At 41.4% G+C, this 17,935-nt stretch overlaps 1 protein-coding gene across 3 annotated transcripts in view; it reads right to left on the bottom strand.

The window, feature by feature from the left end:
- Positions 1 to 17,935, bottom strand: part of slc8a2b (solute carrier family 8 member 2b) — a 47,189-nt gene that overhangs the window by 7,390 nt on the left and 21,864 nt on the right. For 2 of the 3 annotated variants that reach the window (XM_088300326.1, XM_088300327.1), the window contains 9 exons: positions 8,078 to 8,497; positions 5,025 to 5,162; positions 4,520 to 4,747; positions 3,423 to 3,803; positions 2,981 to 3,106; positions 2,317 to 2,512; positions 1,744 to 1,874; positions 1,309 to 1,682; positions 1,077 to 1,180 (listed from right to left, as the gene is read on the bottom strand). In XM_088300326.1, the coding sequence (XP_088156452.1) occupies positions 1,077 to 1,180; positions 1,309 to 1,682; positions 1,744 to 1,874; positions 2,317 to 2,512; positions 2,981 to 3,106; positions 3,423 to 3,803; positions 4,520 to 4,747; positions 5,025 to 5,162; positions 8,078 to 8,440 (2,041 nt within the window). In that variant the 5' untranslated portion in view covers positions 8,441 to 8,497. Of the gene's footprint in view, positions 1 to 1,076; positions 1,181 to 1,308; positions 1,683 to 1,743; positions 1,875 to 2,316; positions 2,513 to 2,980; positions 3,107 to 3,422; positions 3,804 to 4,519; positions 4,748 to 5,024; positions 5,163 to 6,364; positions 6,507 to 8,077; positions 8,498 to 17,935 lie in introns of those variants that run through there. The other variant, XM_088300328.1, reaches the window with a different exon arrangement.

Raw genomic sequence — 17,935 nt, 5'->3', positions numbered from 1 at the left:
GTGCAGCTGAGTAGTGATGGGGAAAATGAAGCTTTAAATTTGCTTCATGAAACAGTTGTTGTATTTTTGAGTCCTCTAGATGGCACTGTTGGTTTTAAAAAAAATGGCAAGTCAGTGTGCTTTCAGCCCAATGTTGACCAGAGAGTGCCATCTACAGGAGTCCAAAAATACTACAACTGGTTCATGAAGCAGATTTGAAGCTTCATTTACCCATCACTAGTGTACTGTATGTCCTTAATGTGGGGCTCATATATGCTCTGTGTGTTGAATGTGTAAGGCTTGTATGTGCTTATAGTGTTCGACATAGTGCTTAGTTTTTTAGGTGCATGTGCCTAGGGTGTGACTTGTATAATCTTAGTATGTTTCATGTACCTGGAGTATGTACTTGAGGTATGGGTGCGTGTTCCTAGTGGGTGGCATGTTGGATGCATGTGCTTGGAGTTTTGGGCACCTAGAGCGTGGCGTGTATGTAGATGTAATAATGTATGTGTTAGCTTGGCGTGCTGGGTGTATCTTATGTCTAGCATGTAGCATGTTAGATGTGAGCGCTTGGAGTATGCACCTAGAGTGAAGCTTGTGTGCTTTGACATATCTTTGCTCTGTGTAGAGCACTTTGCATACTGCGATGGTTTTCTTTAAGTGCTTCAAAAACACAGTTGAGTTGAGTTGCAAGTGTAATGTATTTGCTTAGTGTGTTGAATTTAAGTGCCTCAACGTGTGGCCTGCACGCGTTTAGCAAGTTGGATTGATGTGGTTGTGTTGAATGTATGCATTGAGTGCAATGGATATTCGGTGTGAGTTTTGTATGTTGGATATATGTGCTTAGCATGTCGATGGCACATTCTTGGCATACCTCTTTAGCGTGTTGAGTGTGTATACTAGCTGCGTGTTGCATGAACAGGAAGTATCAAAATGTATCTGTGCTTTGATCGTTGGGTTATAAACTCAGCATGTTGATCAAAAAGATGTTCAGTCCATGTTTAGCATGTTAAGTAAATGTGGCATGTGCTTAGCGTGTTAAGTGAAAGGGGCATGTGCTTAGCATTTGGTTACAGCGAGAGAGAGTGTATGGTTACCTGAAATGCCTCTTTTCAGCCAGCGTGGCTCCTCCAAGACAAGGAAGAAGTTTTCATGTTTCTCATATTCTTCGTCGTCGATTATCCTCACCTGGAGCGTCTGACTGCACATGTATGCACACACGGATTTGATCATGAGCCTAAATTTATGTTCTGAGTTGCTTTTTGGGAAAATAAGTTGTTAGTTTTTGCAAAAAAAAAAACAAAAAAAAAACAAATGGGCTGAGCTCACGTTGTCTGGTCATTGGTGAACTCCAGCTCGCCCTGCGCGTCCTCGTAGTCCTCGCCAGCCTTGGCGGTGCCCGACTCTGTGTGATACGGAAGGATGACGGTGCCGCGGGCGCCCGAGTTGCGCACCACCGTCACCTCCATGGTGCCGACGCTTTCGCTTATGCGCACCATCCGCTCGCCAAAGGTGAAGATGCCGGCGTGGTCGTCATCCAGGATGGTTACCGTGGCTACCAGGGGCTCCGCCAGCCGACCTTTAGGCGCAGCGCCCGCCTCGTCGCTTTCAAACATGCCCTCGGCGTCGCCCACCCGCAGGTTGAGCAGCCGCACGAAGAAGTGCTCGTCCTCCTCGAAGATGTCGTCGTCGATGATGCCGACCTGGAGATCAAATGCATCAAAGCGGTTGTCGGGATAGAAAGTCATGTTCGTCTTTTCTTACCTTAATTTCCTTGCGAGTCTCTCCGGGTTTGAACACCAGCGTTCCTTCGCTGTACTCATAATCGGAACCGGCGTTGGCTGAGCCGTCTTCGGTTCTGTAGTCGACGTAGAAGGTGTTTTCTCCAAGGCCCCCTAAAAGCGTCGGGTAGAAAATTCATCATGTCAGTAACGTGGCAGTTACATAAGATGAAATCTACGTTGGACTTTCACGTGGAAATTTGCCTCAGTTTTGACTGACAGAAACCCAACTTGGAAATTTTATTGGGTACCAGTGGCGACCTTACATTAAGGGTAGTGCTTCTCAAATAGTGGGGCGGTGCGATGCTGAGGGGAAATTTTGTTACCGTAATGAGTCATCTTTGTAAAACAGTAAAAATGAGAGGAAATGTTCAGAGTTACTTTGCAAGTCAATTTATAGTAATGTGGCTTTAACCTTTCCGCTTCTGCGCCCATTCATTAATTCCTGACCAAACATTGTCTGGCGAGCAGTCAAAGGGTGTACCTTGGATGGACGATTTATTACACAGAAATTAAAACCCAATTAAATCCCCGGCCGTCGTTTTCCTTTCTCTACCTTGACAAATCACAGCCAACGTGAGGATGCCGCAGTTCTCCATGCACTGGCTGTGAGCGCTTTCAAAGGAGATGCGGCTGCACATGGCCAGGTCGTCGTCTTCTGGCGCCTCCTCGTCGGTGACCACAGCGCGACGAGCGTGGTCGGCGGCGTGCTTCTTCAGGACGTTACCGGCTCCGATCATCATGCGCGTTGCCTTCCGGGAGCACAGAAGAGAAAAGAAGGAGGAGGATGTGTGAGTTCAATGGTGATCGCGGTGGAGGTACAGCCAGAGCTGCATCACACTTCGATTTCTGGCTGTAATATTGCTGAATGATCATTCGAAGGCAGGCGTGGGAAAACTACGGCCCAGGGGCCACATGCGGCCCGTTAAACGTTTTAATCCGGTACGCTGAACTTGAAAAAAAATTAAATGAATAAACCTCGTTAATATTTTATTTTAACTACTGTGGTGCGGCAAAGATATATATATATATATATATATATATATATATATATATATATATATATATATATATATATATATATATATATATATATATATATATATCCCTTGCGAGGGAATTCCCCCACAAGTATTTTTTCCCAACTCCTAGGGCCCTAAACAGATACTTATTTGACATATGTCTTGGATTGCTCAGGTCAAAGGTCACTGAAGTATCACCTGTATGCGGTAGAAGGCTCGGCTCTTCTGCTGGTGCAGCAGGGCGTAGTAGTTGGCCAGCTCCACCAGCTGATCCAGTTCTTTTTCCGGATACTTCTGCTTCAGCTCCTTCAGGATTCGAATGACCTTGAGGCGTTCAAAATAGGCAAAGTACATTATTTGGCGACGGAACTGTTTGAAGCACGGTACACGTACCAATTTTTTCGTGAGTCGACTTTTTTGTGCGCAAGGGGAACGTTTGATTGTACAGTGGAAGAAAGAGTCAGATCATTGGGAGACAAGATGAACAAAAAATAAATTGTGAATCTAAAAACGGTATAAATTAAAAGATTAAAAATTAATAAAAAAAATAACAAGAATAAATAAATGCTAAGTTACTGTTATTAATAGAATTATATATGTAAATGGCCCATTTGCTCAAATTGCATTGTATGCATCCTACCTCCTTGCGGCTCTCGTCCAGCTCCCGACTGGTCTCCATACTAACCAAGGCGCTGTTGGAGTTTGGCAGTGTGCCCGCAGCGCCCGCGGACGTGGACCCGGCCGTCGCCGCGCCCACATTATTGGCCGCTGCGCCTTCAGCGCCGTAATTCTCGGCAGGGACTACGGCACCCCCACGCGGCGGGAACTTGCCGTCTGTGATCATCTCCATGCCGCCCTTATTGGGCGTCAGGTCTCCCTCCATCTCCACGACGATGCCGTGGCGTTTGTCGGCACGGTAGCGCTTGCCCATGTATTTGTAGAAGAGCAGGCGCCGATCGGCAATCCAGGCCAGGATGACGCACACTGGGAAGTACAGTAAGGTCACCAACGCCTCCCATACCTGAGACACGGGAAAACAGTCCACATTTTATAGTTTCAAAAGTCTTCACATGTAAATCAGAGAGCTTAGCAGTCATGCAGGCATGTTTGTGTTTGATTGACAGGTCGAACAAATTTTTGTATTTGATTAAAGGAAATCGCAGGGGTATGTACGCGTTTGATTGAGAATTCCTGATGAACGTGTCAAAGCTTGATTGTAAGGAGCCGGTGGTTTTATTTGATTGATAGTAACTGGAGGGATGTATTTGTGTCTAAAGGTCCATGTACTAGTCTTAATTTGTCCTCCCTAGTAAGACAATTCAATGCATCGTGAAACAACCGTTTTTTCCACCACAAATCGGTTCCTACAAGTCCATAACTTTTGTGGACCGACAACTGGCAATAAAATGCTAATAAAATGCGACAACAACAAGCACAAATCCACTCTGTGTGATTTTATGTGACTAAATATGCTTACTATGGTAACGCAACACACACTACAGAAGAACGATAACGGGCATGAACGAGCAACACAGAAATTGGCGTATTTTGTAGATTTTGCAATAAATGTGAAGCCACATTTTGATGAAACAATATTAGCAGCGTCCAACTGAAATGTGCCTTCATATGGCATCACCGAACAAGTGTATGAAGATATTTAACGCACCATAATGAGTAGCTGGACCTTAAGGTGGATATGAAGGATACTAAATAAATGTTTTCCAAATGTAATTTTACCTCGACCACGCCAGGCGACATGACAGACAGGATGAGGTAGAGCCAGATGTAGGCGAAGATGCTCCAAAAGGCGGTGATAAAGAAGACCCGCAGGTGTTTGATCTTGCGCACTTGGCCCTGGGGGATGGTCCACACGCAAATGCCAATGATCACAAACATGTTGAAGGCGGCACTGCCCACGATGGTGCCCGGTCCCAACTCGCCCGCCTTGAATTCGTGACCGCACACCTGCAGGGATGGCAACAAACTGGATGATTATTTGCAAACAAGTAGAGGTAGAAAGAAGTAGTCGATAAAAGATAATTGTGTAAAAAAAACAAAACAAACAAACAAAAAAAATCTGGTAAAAATATAAATATTAAGTATTAATTTGACTCCAGTTGGAGACGCTTGAGGAAGGACTGGCTGACTCCAAAATAAAGTGCATCACAGTAATCTAGCCCCGATGTAACGAAGTGTGTGTGTGCGCGAGCGTAGGTGTGTGCACGTGCACTTGTGTGCGTACCTCTATGACTGACAGAAGGATCTCCGGTGCACTGGATCCCAAAGCCATTAGCGTCAGATTAGAGACCGTTTCGTTCCAAATTCGAACTGTTGCCACTGATGTTTCCCCGTTTGGCATGGTGATGGTCACTTCCTTCTCCTGTTAGCCAAACACACGCAAGCAAACACACGTACAATCATATAACCGTGCATATCAATTATCCAATATCAGATTCAATTTTATTTTGTGACTCATATCACAATTACAAGGCAGCAAAATGCAGACTGGGGTGGGGGAGCAAATTGTTTTCTTTTAGCCAGGGCGGGGGGGAACAGAAAATAATTGAGAAGCACTGCAGTAGTGGAATGGTTAACAGATTTACAGTATAGAAAGACTCATATACGTACCACTCATGCTCATTATATGGTGTATCTCAAAATAGACAATATTCAATTAATCTAATAGGTTTCTCTTTGCGTCCTTATTGTAGCGTAGATCAGCCGACCGGACTAAAAAGCTCAATATTAATGAATAATAAATGATGTTTGTGAACCATATTTGGCAACTTAAGTATGTGCTCAAAGTGGATCCCAGCAGCCTGTGGCGAATTGCCCAAGGTTATTTTTGAACGCCGTTGTTTCAAGGAACCGCAAACAATTGCATTTTTCTGGTCACAAGGTGGTTCAATTTTCAAAGTTTAGAAGTAAGGCATCAGCTGATACGTTTGTTTGTCTTGGTACGGAAAGTACAATACTCTTTCTTACAAGAAATAAAATACCAAAGAAGATTTGTGTGTTATTTGAATTTTGTGTTGCATGGTGGACCATTAAAAGCTCTGGCTATGACCTAAACCAGGGATGGGCAGTTTAAATGAAGGAGGGGGCCACAATTTCTCATCATTGCTACTGTAGTGTCACAGCACGACGTCCTTTCTAATCAGACAAAATTGCCCCAAAAAATGGAAAAAAATACATGCGCTTAATATATTTTATTATACATCCCTCAACACATGCATAAAAGATTCACTTTTCAACAAAAAGAGCATTTGAACAAAACAACAAAATATTTACCAAATACTGTGATTATTTTTCCACTGCAAAGGGCTTTTTTTCGCATGAAAATAACCATTCAAGAATCACACAAAACTGACAGTAGCATGCCCTTCGAACAAGTATGAGACTTTACTGATGATTATGCGGTTTCTTTTTTGAACATTTATCCATAACCGTCTAACCTTCGAACCTAATCAACGTACGAGCTGAAACATATTTCAAAACTCACGCAAACAATTAGCTAACATATTTCACATTCAAAAGTCAAAATTTACCAACACAAAATACGTAGATACATCATTTACACACCTTTTGCCTCTTCAGAGGGGGTGCTAGTAAAAGAAATGTCCGTTTATCTGAGGATCAATATGAAACTCTAGGCCAGGCATCACCAAATGGCGGACCACGGTCCGGATCCGGACCGCGGGATGGTTCGGACCGGACCCATGACCAATCTATGATGATTTTTTTTCAGGGCGCATTCGCAAACGTTGGCGCTGCAATTGTAGTTAATACGGAAAAGGCGTCACTGATTTGAGCCAATCAAATCTTTTGTTTACGATCCACTGCCAATTGCGCAACAGACCGGAAGAGAGTGCTGCTGACAGTATGCCTTGCTAAAAAGTTAGCAAGGTCGATGCGTGTTGTTTTCAATGAATGGACGGAGAAATTTAGTTTCGTTCTGGCTGCAGCCGATTCTAAACCAGTGTGCATTATATGCTCCGAAACCGTCGCAACATTTCGAAGCGCCACTACGAAACAAAGCACCGCCCTCTTTTGCAAAGTTATCCGCTGACGTTTGAGGTGAGCGCACGCAAAAACATCGAACTTCGAGTGCAGTATAACAGATGTTTACGTTTTCGTTTACAGCCCAGCGGCATGCAAACGAATGTTCACTAAAAGTATCGTGGATTTTGGGGAAACATAAAAAAACATTCAGTGATGGGGAAGTTGGGAAGGAGTGCTTAAATGCTGTTGCACAAACATTATTTAAAGGAAAATACAAAGCCCTGATGTGTGAAATAATCTACCAAATCCCAATGGCCCTGACTCCTTTTAGACCCAGATTTAAATTACTGGCAGGGCAGTCACAAACTAATTTTTCTCATTAAGAGAAGTTAAAACAAATATTCAAAAGAAAAGGTTGTGTTAAAGCTAATTTTGAATTCGTTTTTCATGAGGACAGCCATTTTTATTGATTGTGTACTGAACATGTTGACCTGTTTTACTTGGATAATTAGGCTTTTCGGTTTTTTTAGGCTGATAACTCTTTGATTTGAGAAAAAAGGCAAAAGATGTTAACTCAATGCTTAGCACTTGATATATTTCCGCAGGAGATATTTTACTATTTTTTCCGGAAGTGGCACTTCCTGGAGCCACATTTTCTTGAATGTGAAATAAACGCCTTATATTTGTTTGACTGGCAAAGGTGTTTAATGGGAACATTGCTAAATATTTTGTATAAAAGTGCGCTCTGTTGAAAATGACTAATTATTGAAACTATATAAAAATGTGAACATAGGACTTTGGTTCGGACCTTTTAATTGGAAGAAATTTTCGTCGTGGACCTCTGTGACTTTTAATTGAATACCTCTGCTCTAGGCCGTACTCTTCATTAAGTTACCTTACGTGAGCGCTGTACTAAGCAGGAGGTTTGCATTAAAAATAAAAGTATTTAGCCAAAACCGGAAGTAGCACTTGCTTCCTGTGTGATTTTGACTATTGCTTGTTGACACTTTGTGGGTGTTCTTATGATTGACAGGTCCGTAAATCGATGTCGCATCAAACCAAAATATCCAACTTCCTCTATTTAAAGGGCATGGCTTCCTAAGATTTTTTTTGTCAACCTGATTTCATTTAGCTAAGTGAAACTCAAATAGGGAGCTGAATTTTCCTAAAATTGTCAAACGCATCATCATCAAACTTTGATTCTATGCCTTCGCACTTTAAGTTTAATTGGTAGTCAAAATGATGCTTTTTCAAGCTTTGAATGCACCATAAAGCCTGAAAAGATGACCTCACCTGTGATGTTATGACCTCAATGGAGGCCATGAAGCGGTCGGCGATGATGGACACGCCCAGGAACATGTACATGAGAGACACAAAGTAGACCACCGCCCGGGCGACCTGCTCCCCGAGGCCCGGCCGGTTGGACTTCCACACTGGCAGCAAGATGCCCGGCTTGCACACCGTCACGCCATCACACTTGCCCACGGCCGGCACGCTGCTGTTTCCATGTGGCCCGGCGGAAGGTAGCGAAGAGGGCAGGATGGAGGCCGAGACCGACGCCCCACGCTGGGACTCGGATTGGCAAGGCGGCACCGAGGAGAGGAAGAGGAGGGCGAAGAGGACGAGGTAGGGGGCGGGTGAGGTGAGGCGAGACATGGCGCCGCTACCTGGAGGGCACGCGGAGGATGGCTGCAGACAAAGACGCTAGTTCACCTTCAAGACAGAAAAAGAAAATTAATTAATTTTTGCTTAAAATAAAATTGTAAGACAAAATTATTCTGCATGTTTAAAGATGACTCATTTATCTCATTTGAACTTACAGTCTTGACCTTGAGCTAGTTTAGCTCTTTATTTAAATTTAACACGTGCTTGAAAAGTTGAACAAATAATTCATTTCACTTTACAATGATAAGAAGTGGCTCATTGTTCAAAAAATTTGAAGCACCTGCACAAACCATTGATATTTTAAAATTGTTTCATTTTTGTATATTGCAGGACAGTCCACACCTTAACGGCGGACTTTTGGAGTCTGGCTGCCGTCTACTCACGATCGAGGCTGCTAAGTGAATCTAAATTCAGGGGCCATTGCCCACACCAATCTCTTCCGAAGATATTTGTCCATTTAGTGTTGATCCAAATTTCATCTCTACCAAATCCACTTGGCGCAACCTTAAAAAAAAAAAAAAGTGACATCACCTCATATAACATCCTGACTTGAGGTCTCCATGCAGCAACAACTGAAATGTGTTTTTTTTTTTTTTTTTGTGAAGCCCGCCTTTAAATCATGAAACGATGCGTTTACTGTCATCCATTAAAGGGGTGAAGCGTGCAAGCGCCATCCATCCCTTTAATGAATAACAATGTAATTTAAAGAGGAAAGTGTGTCAGAATTAAAGCGCCTCGTGACTCATTTGAGCAGCAAGCCCTTTCGAAGTAAGCGCTCACACGTTTCATTGAGGATGAAGTAACTGCTGACTTCTTTTTCAAAGAATTTGAAAGGTGATATTTCGTTGTCGCCCGCCCTATTTTCTAGCTCAGTTAAATTTGCCACCACGCTCTGCCTACGCACCATGACAAAACCTTGAAGTCCTTGCAATTTGGTGTCGCCCATCTATCCAGTGTGGACAAAATTTCCAGAACAATTGCCTTATCTGTGACGAGCCACTCCAAAGGAGCCTAAAATGATGTCCTGCGTCTTTCCACGTATGAAAAAAATTTAGCGAGTCGGGTTTACTCATAATAGACAACCAGATTTATGTGGCTAAGTAAAAGTGGCTTTGGGACAGCTGTCACATTTGGTCGGATTTATGACATGTGGTATGTCCAATAAATATCCATCACAATAAAAACAACCAGAAGGGAATCTATTAAACTTGCCTGTTGCCCTGAAAATCAAAAAAAAAAAATGTGGCATGACAAGACATACAGATCCCGCTTTGAAAAAGAGACCAGAGTTGAATGACAATACAGTGAGGGTGTTGATGGAGCGCAGGCGCTTTGTGTTGCCATGCCGACAGGAGCAGAGATACTGAGGGGCCATCGATCGATGGTGTGGAGACGAGGGGGTTGTTTTTGAGAAAGCGAAAAAGACGGCCAACCTTCATTCATCAACCGGAGGAGACAGAGCTGAGGGCCGATTTAATTTATTCAACGATGTGCGCACACACATACACCACACACACACAGATCTTTAAAATGTAACAACATAAATAACAGGAGTGCCGATCATAAAAGTACTGTGAATATATTGCGGGAATGTTTTTGTAGACCACCACCAAGAAAAACAATCGGAATTTGGATTAGTTTGCCATAGTTGGGATTCGTGCATTTTTTTCCCTGTGAAATGAAGAGAAAGAAAAATCCTAATTTTGCAACATTAACAGAAAATGAATTTGCATGAATGGCTTCTATCAGTTTTTTTTTTTTTAGCATAATCCAGCAATCAAACGGTGCTGACAACACAACCGCAATGTCATTCAGTGGAGGGCGGACCTCTGCCAAGTCCGAAAAAAATCTACGAATGTTTGTCTGACTTGTTTGATTAGTCACATGTCAGTCCAGTAGGTTGGCTATGGCTTTTCGGGCAACAGCCGTGTAGTCTGACGTCGGCATTAGACTGGCCAAGTCAATCACCGGACCTAAACCCAATAGACCATGCATTGGGCCTCTTGAACCCCCCAGGAACAACCAAAAACAAAAGGAAACAAGTTAGGGTTATGCAACTTTATATGAACAAGAATTGGTGCATTTCCGAGTGTGTTAAAAAGACAATTCACTGATTGAAAAAAACAAAAAAAAATGAACAGTGATTCCAAGAGGTCCATCCAAGGACAGCATGCTCAGGTCGTAATGATGATCTCAAGGGTTCGGTATCACCTTTGCAATCGCATGCTTTTACAGCTCGGAGGCCCCCAGGCTGCCTATATCACCTGCGCTCGTTACTGCAGCGCTGACAGATTGTCTGCTTCTCCAACAGCTTCTTCATGCTCACTTCCATATGCACACATTCATTATTCATTCAGGTGTGGTAATAGTATTTGCCCGCTATCCCTTTACAAATGTATATCTGGTTTATGCTTGTTTAAAAATGAGGAGTAAGGGAAATCCAAGTGTTTTATAAAAACACAATGGAATTGGAAGGGTTGAAGCTCTGGTTATGTGGCGTCATCACGTCCCACAGGTAGGGACGCTGACGTTATGAGATGTTCTTGTTGTATTTTGAGTCGTTGCACTTTGCTGCCATGCTATGGTCAAATACGAAAATGTTCAGATTCCAATAGGTACATCGATATTGGTATTGGTCGTTATTGACATCTATCATATCAATCTGTGTCAAGATTGATCATTATCGATAGCTAGCTGGCTCACTAGCTAGGTAGCTAGCTAGCTAGCTAGCAACCTGAATACTAAAACTAATAAAAACAAAACGAAAACAAAGCATTTTCAAGAAATTAAAAACTACTAAAAACTAACAAATCGTTTGACAAACTAAGTCAAATGAACTGAATTAAAAAAAATAAGTATTATAACCGTGGTCGCTAGATTGGGCACAACTATTCAAAAGCGCTAGCCTTGAACTGATTATGCGCGGGTCTACTTGTGAGGTTAAAGTTGTGACAGTCGCTTATCCATACATCCATTTTCTTCTGCGTATCCGACGTCAAATCCCGTAGGCAGCAGCTTTGTCCCTCTACTCTTTCCAATTTGTATGGGTCATCATGATTGTAAATCGGTCACTACGTTGGACAGCTATTCAAAAGTAATTTTCTTAAATATCCTTGAGTCATGATTTGAAAAGAAAAAAAAGTTGTGTATCAGTCCAAGTTTCGCATTTGTCACTACACTCGACATTGTCGCTAATTAAAAGCTGCGTTCTTCTACGGGGCATCCGTATTGATGTCAAAGTTGCGAATCAGTCACTACAGTGAACAGCAACTTCCCATCTCATCAGCTAATTGGCAATTCATTGTCTTCGCTGTCACACCGTCACAGCACGCTCATCCCATCCGCTGGCGACCAATCCTCCGAAGTGTGTGTGCTGATTAATTAACGTGCAAGTCCCAAATGGTCAAAAGTGCAGAAACTTGAGAAAATATCAAAGAGACGCATCAAAGTAATGAAAATCAATACTGTCTACAGCAGATGGTTGACATGCACACACGATGGGTTGTTGTTGTTTTTGCTCCCGGGTCGGTGCACGTGGGTCAGAACCGAACATGCCCGACAGCTGAGCTTCATCTGCGTCGTGCCCTCTGGGGGCAAAAGCTTGTTTTCATATCCGCGCCTGCAGCTGCTGTAAGCCTGACTGAACATTTTATGATGGCATCAAATGGAAACATTATTTTCATATTCTTTCATTTCCTACGCCAGCAGTTGTTTACCAATTGAAACTAAGGTGGTTCCATTATCCTTGACATGATTCTTCAAGCAGCATGCATATAAAAGAAAAGTGTTTTTGAATATCTGTCCAATGCACTGATGTCAAATTTTACATTATGCAAAATATTAGATGTCCATTGTTGTGATTGTTGTTTAACTGACACTGAGAGCACTATTTTGTTAGACAGGCGCACATGCGCTTGGTGTAAAATCTGCCGCATCTTTATTTTGGTGACGGGGCACGTCTATTTTCTATTTTCGTGAGTCACTGCCCCATTCAGACTCCCATGGCTGCTGTAGATGGCAGTAGCACACTTCACGAGATCCAGTTTATTAAATCCTGATTGGCGTTGCTGTTGTCTAGAAGTGAAAAAAGTTAGTTATTTGTAAGAAAACGTTAATATTTCTATTTCTTAAACACATTTTGGGCCTGAAAAGAGGTTTTATTTTTTGTTTCATTCTGCAGTACAGTATTGCATTGTTAAATAATAGTAAAAAATAAAGCTGAATACTTCGCAGATTTCACCTATCGCGGGTTATTTTTGGAACATATCCCGCGATAAATATGGAATTACTAAAAAATAAAAATGATAGATTTTTGCTTGGTTAAAGAAAAATTATAAACACAGGAGACAAAATAAATACATTTTTAGACAATCAACATTCTTTACTTGAATTTTCTATACTAGAAACATTACTGTGATTTTTGACGAATCTCTCTTCGCGAGACGAAGTGACGTCAGAACCACTATGGCGTTTCTGTCGTCATATTTGACTTGAGAATGCCTGGTTAGTTAAAAAGTCAGGCTGCCAGCATCAAAGTGTGCTGAGTCATTTTTGTTTATTAAACTGCCTTTAAAAAGCAACCTGACGGCTCTCGACGGCCTAAAAGAGGCACTTGCTCAGCAGCTAGCCGCTAACGCAAGAACCGCGCAAAACGCTGGCGTATAACATAATGTCAACGTAATTAAGCTCTGTTTGTCGCAACGACGCCCCAACTACATCCGGGAAAACGAATAAAGTCAGCTGTTACGCCGTAACACACTTCCGTGAAGAACTTCAAAATAAAAGTGAACCAAGTTATTCATATCCATATATTAGCTAAGCTTTAAATTTAAATTCGCACTACGATGACGGAGGCTTCCTGTCATGCATGGCATGAGCAATTGTTGCTACGGGTAGCTTGACAGGCAGGAAAAATGCCTTGAGCATTTTTTTTAAATAGCGTACTAAAATCACTCAGGAGCTTTTTTCACCACTAGTGTGAGAGAGTGCATTCTTGTATAATGAAAATTAAGTATCTTTATCCTTTTTTTATGTCCTTCCATCCAGCCTGGATCTAGGCGCCTCATTCTCTTGTGAGAAAACTCAGGAGAGCAAACACCATTTTGAAAACAACAAGCTACTGCATCATTCAATGCACGCGTGCACAAAGTTACACAGATAAACACGTAAACACACAGTGTGAGTAGTCATGGAGACGGAGCAGGACACTTTTTGTGAGAGTGAAAAGTGCTTTTCAGGCAGTTTGACAGGTGCAATCGAAGGGAGCGCTGCTCTACTTTGATTAACTAAAGACTTTGTGCAGCAAAGCAAGCCACAAAAGCAAGCAAGGAAGCCCTCCAGCTGCCAAATGTTTGTTACTGTTGAATCAATAGTGTGAGCATTAAATGACTTCCCGTTTCATGTTTAATTTAACACACTGCACTTTAACATATTGGATATTTTTCAGAGCATTCATGGGGTCGTTGCTTCCATAGTAAAACATATTTGGAGACTCATAGAGATGCAAGCGCTGTCGCCTGTAGGCTGCCTCGACGCTGTCAAGGTTAGTTTCCAAGAAACAAATCTCAGTGATGTAGCCTACAGGGTTCGCAATTGAACCCCTAGGTACAAATAAGTGCTGTTTATGGTAAAAAAAAATGTACATAAAAGGTCCAAACTGGGAACAAACGAGCCTTAGAACTATGTGAATGACTTTCAAAACTATCTACCGTTGAATGAAATGCAATTTCAAGAAATAAACCGGGATTGGCAACTTAATGCATTTTATGTACTTTAAACGAGCTGTTATCGGTTCTAGTGAAAAAAAAATTTGTGGCTTATGTACTTTTAAGTCATTTTTCCGTTTCTGGCATGCATTGCGACATGCTGAACCTTTTCCTTCATAAGGCTGCTCATCGTTTTCAATTGCAACAGCTCCCAATTGGGCCCCTATTAAAAAAAAATTTAAAAAGCAATGTAAAGTGCTGAAAAGTGTTTGTGATGTGTTTTAAGATACCCAAGCTTGAGTTTCTTGCAATCATGCCCATTCAGACCAGTGATCACTTAGAAAAAGAACTGAGCAATTCTGATGCTCTATGTTGATTAAAAAATAAATCACACAATTCACATTTTCTTGAAATATAGTCTCGTTTTCCTATTATGTAGTCTGACTGATGCATCAGCATTTTTTTTTAACATAAAAACCATCTCTGCAACAATAGTCGTATTCACAAAGCCTGCTTGTTCACTAATGGCCACCACAATGCTCATTCATCACAACTTGGCGTCAGCCACCTTTGGACATAAAGAGCCATTATTGTTACTTGTTCCCATGATGCACTGCGGTCACGCGTTCTCGCCATCAGCCTCTTTCAGGCTGTTTAACGCACAAGTGTCAATCACATGCCTGCTGGATTTGTGACTGTGATGGAGCGTCACGCACGGGCTGTTACTGTGTTTCAGCACCAGTGTGAATGCTCCGTTTGTTTGGAAATGGATTAACAGTCAGAGAAGTGGGTCAGATCAGCCACAAAAACTTCACTAAAAAAAAGGGACTTTTATGGAAACTTTGGCTCAAGTGAATATAAATGGTATCATGAGACATTGTTCTAAGTACACCTCGGTATAACATTGTATCCTCACGAACATTAAAGAAAACAAAACCGAAAACGAAAGAACTGTCCAGTCGATCAACTTGTAACAAAGAATAACTTTATCAGGTTTTTGGTCTGTAATGTAAAAGATTGCATCAATTAGCCTGAAATAAAAAAAATAAAATACAATAAATAAACAAGAGTGTCACTGCCACCTACTGTAGTGGATGTGCAATTACACTTTATTTTATTATAGGGAAGGTGGCGGAAGCATGTTCCTCTGAGTCAGACACGCCTTCAGCGGTCACTAATAGAGGTCGCGATGTTGACAGAACAATTTCACTGTCTGGGTCCGCGAGGAGAGAAAAACATCCCCTGATGAGAAACCTCCGAAAAAAAAAAAATAAATAAATAATATATATATATATATATATATATATATATATACTTTTTTTTTAGAGACTGCATTTTATATTAACTATCTATTAAATAAATATCTTTTTGAGACCTTAAAATTTTTGCAATGATCTGAAACATTTGAGTTTTACTTTTGCCAAAACAAAAAGCTATATAATAAATAAATAAATGAATAGATAAACTCAGCCGAGGGACCAAATTATTTTTGACGGCTGCGCTGATCTTTAATTTCTCCTACCGCGGCGGCTACGTCAAGTGACTTAAAGGTCTGAGCGGCTAAATGTCGACATAAACGCTATCGGACAATCACTGCGGCTGAAGACTCTAAAGTTCACCTCCAATTATCTCCTCCTGATCCCAGCTGATACGCTCTGATTGATGACTTCTTTTAATTGAAGTCGTGTTGAAAAGTATTTTTACACAACTGTACGTCGTACTATCAATGCTTCACGACAGCGCAGTTAAAAGCTCCAAGCTACACATCAAATTCATTAAGAAACAATCAAGAGAGAGTGACTCTTTTATTGATGCTTTCCAATGACTCATCTCACCGCCATCTACTTGGATCGTTTGTGGGTCGATGACCTTGACAGTCTCCCATGATTAAGATGCTCAAAGATATAGTAGATGCTATCATTATGCAGTGACTCATCATTATGTGAACACTCTGAAATAACACCCAGCTCATAATCGGCTCATTTTCATACACTCATTTTTGTGCTCGTTACGACAAAAGACTCATTTGAACGGCTACTTGCTTTGAAACATAACTCATCGGGCACGGCCATTTTTTGCCCCGGCAATCAAAAATCACACTCACAGTGCTGTTTGTCCATAGCAAGTTGCTCCATTGCATTCATGATGTCATATTGGTAATAATGTTTTAAATATTTAGCAGCAGAACACTTTCATGGCACAAATTTCACCCCGTCACAGATTATTTCTATTTTCAGTATTTCCCCTGGTTGAAAAAAAAGCACAACAACAACAACAACTAACAAAGGCAGTGTGGCTACTCTGCCCCATGCGACAGACAAAGAAAGGAGGGACAAACTTCCAATGCAAACTGTTGCTATAACGTAACACATAAAATGTTTGCCCCAAAGTGTAATACAATTAATTCAAACTCATTCCATTTAAATACAAATCTGATTACATCATGTTAACGGGACGATCGAGGCAAAATGGATGCGGCCAGCCGGAAGCGGAGATGGATAGCGGTGGGATAAGCAACCCGACAGCTACTGGATCAATTTATTTCAACAACCTCTGACGGTGGGGGATGCCAGCGGGGGCTCAGAATATCACGGCTGCATAATTCGTAGCGATAACACAATCCCATCGTCTTCAAGTGATTTTGATTGACAGGTCAATGACTACACAGTTATGGTAATATCATGCTTCACTGGGTTGTAAATAAATTGTATATCTCACTGACGCGCCAATTTTGTGGAAAAGAGGCTGTAGCTTAATAAAGGCGGAAAAATTTATGGAAACCACGGTGCACTGAGCACATCATTCAGCGGGAGAGTTGATCATATTGCAAGAAAATGTGTGCTGTATTTGAGAGAAAAATCTTTTTTTTTTTTTTTGAGGAAAAGGTCATAATTGGAGCGAAAGAAACTTATGAAAGCAGGTTTCAAGTCATTAATCCATTGAGGGAAATGACATGTACAGGGAAAACCCTTGCCTACTTGCGCTCTCATTCATCCATCATTATTGACTGTTTTTGCCCGAAGAAACCACAAGAGGGCGCCACCTTATCTTTCTGATTTTGACTTAAAAAACAATATTGAGTGGGCGTGTGTTGCGTACTCACTTTCTTTCGCTTTTCATGGCAGGACTCGATCCTTGTCCTACGTAATTCGAGTCTGGATTGTTGAAATATGAGATGAATTTGCATTTATTAATTTATTTCTCACGTGATGCTGCGCCACTGTAAATGTCAAACTTGGAAACAACATGAGTGATGCACAAGCACCAGTAAAATGTCATTAATGTCCCATTTATTTGGTAGATTTGCTGGATAGATAATTGTTGGAACACAATATCCTGTGGTTATTAAAAATGTCGTAATGCTCTAAAGTGCCTCATAGAGAATATTACAATGGTTTTCTGGAATCTTAAAAATTTCCAACTTTTTTCTTGGGGAAAAATATGACTATTGTTTTGAAAATATAAATCTTTTTTTGGTCTTAAAATTTATATTTTTTAATTTATTCTTGATTTGATGTTGAAATTACCCCCTCTTTCTCTGTGATCCTAATCATCAATTTGAGAAGGCATAGATAGGCGTTAATTGATGTAAGATCGCTTCTCACAGCTCAGGACAGATAAAAATGTGCATGATCAGTGTTTGGCTGCAACTAGTGGCTCTCCGTGTACGTGTAACAAATGTGATCTGTATGCACGGCATCCACCAAATGTAAAACTTTATCGATCGACTCGTTTAATCCCTGCAAAGTAATTGATTGTCGGCATTTTCAGTCTCAATGAA

This window comes from Idiotropiscis lumnitzeri, chromosome 7 (assembly GCF_059441095.1).
Source record: "Idiotropiscis lumnitzeri isolate Australia: NSW breed Sydney's pygmy pipehorse chromosome 7, RoL_Ilum_1.0, whole genome shotgun sequence".
NCBI classification, from domain to species: Eukaryota; Metazoa; Chordata; class Actinopteri; order Syngnathiformes; family Syngnathidae; genus Idiotropiscis; species Idiotropiscis lumnitzeri.
The sequence above is the reverse complement of the archived record's forward strand: the minus strand, read 5'-3'. Positions and strand labels throughout refer to the sequence as shown.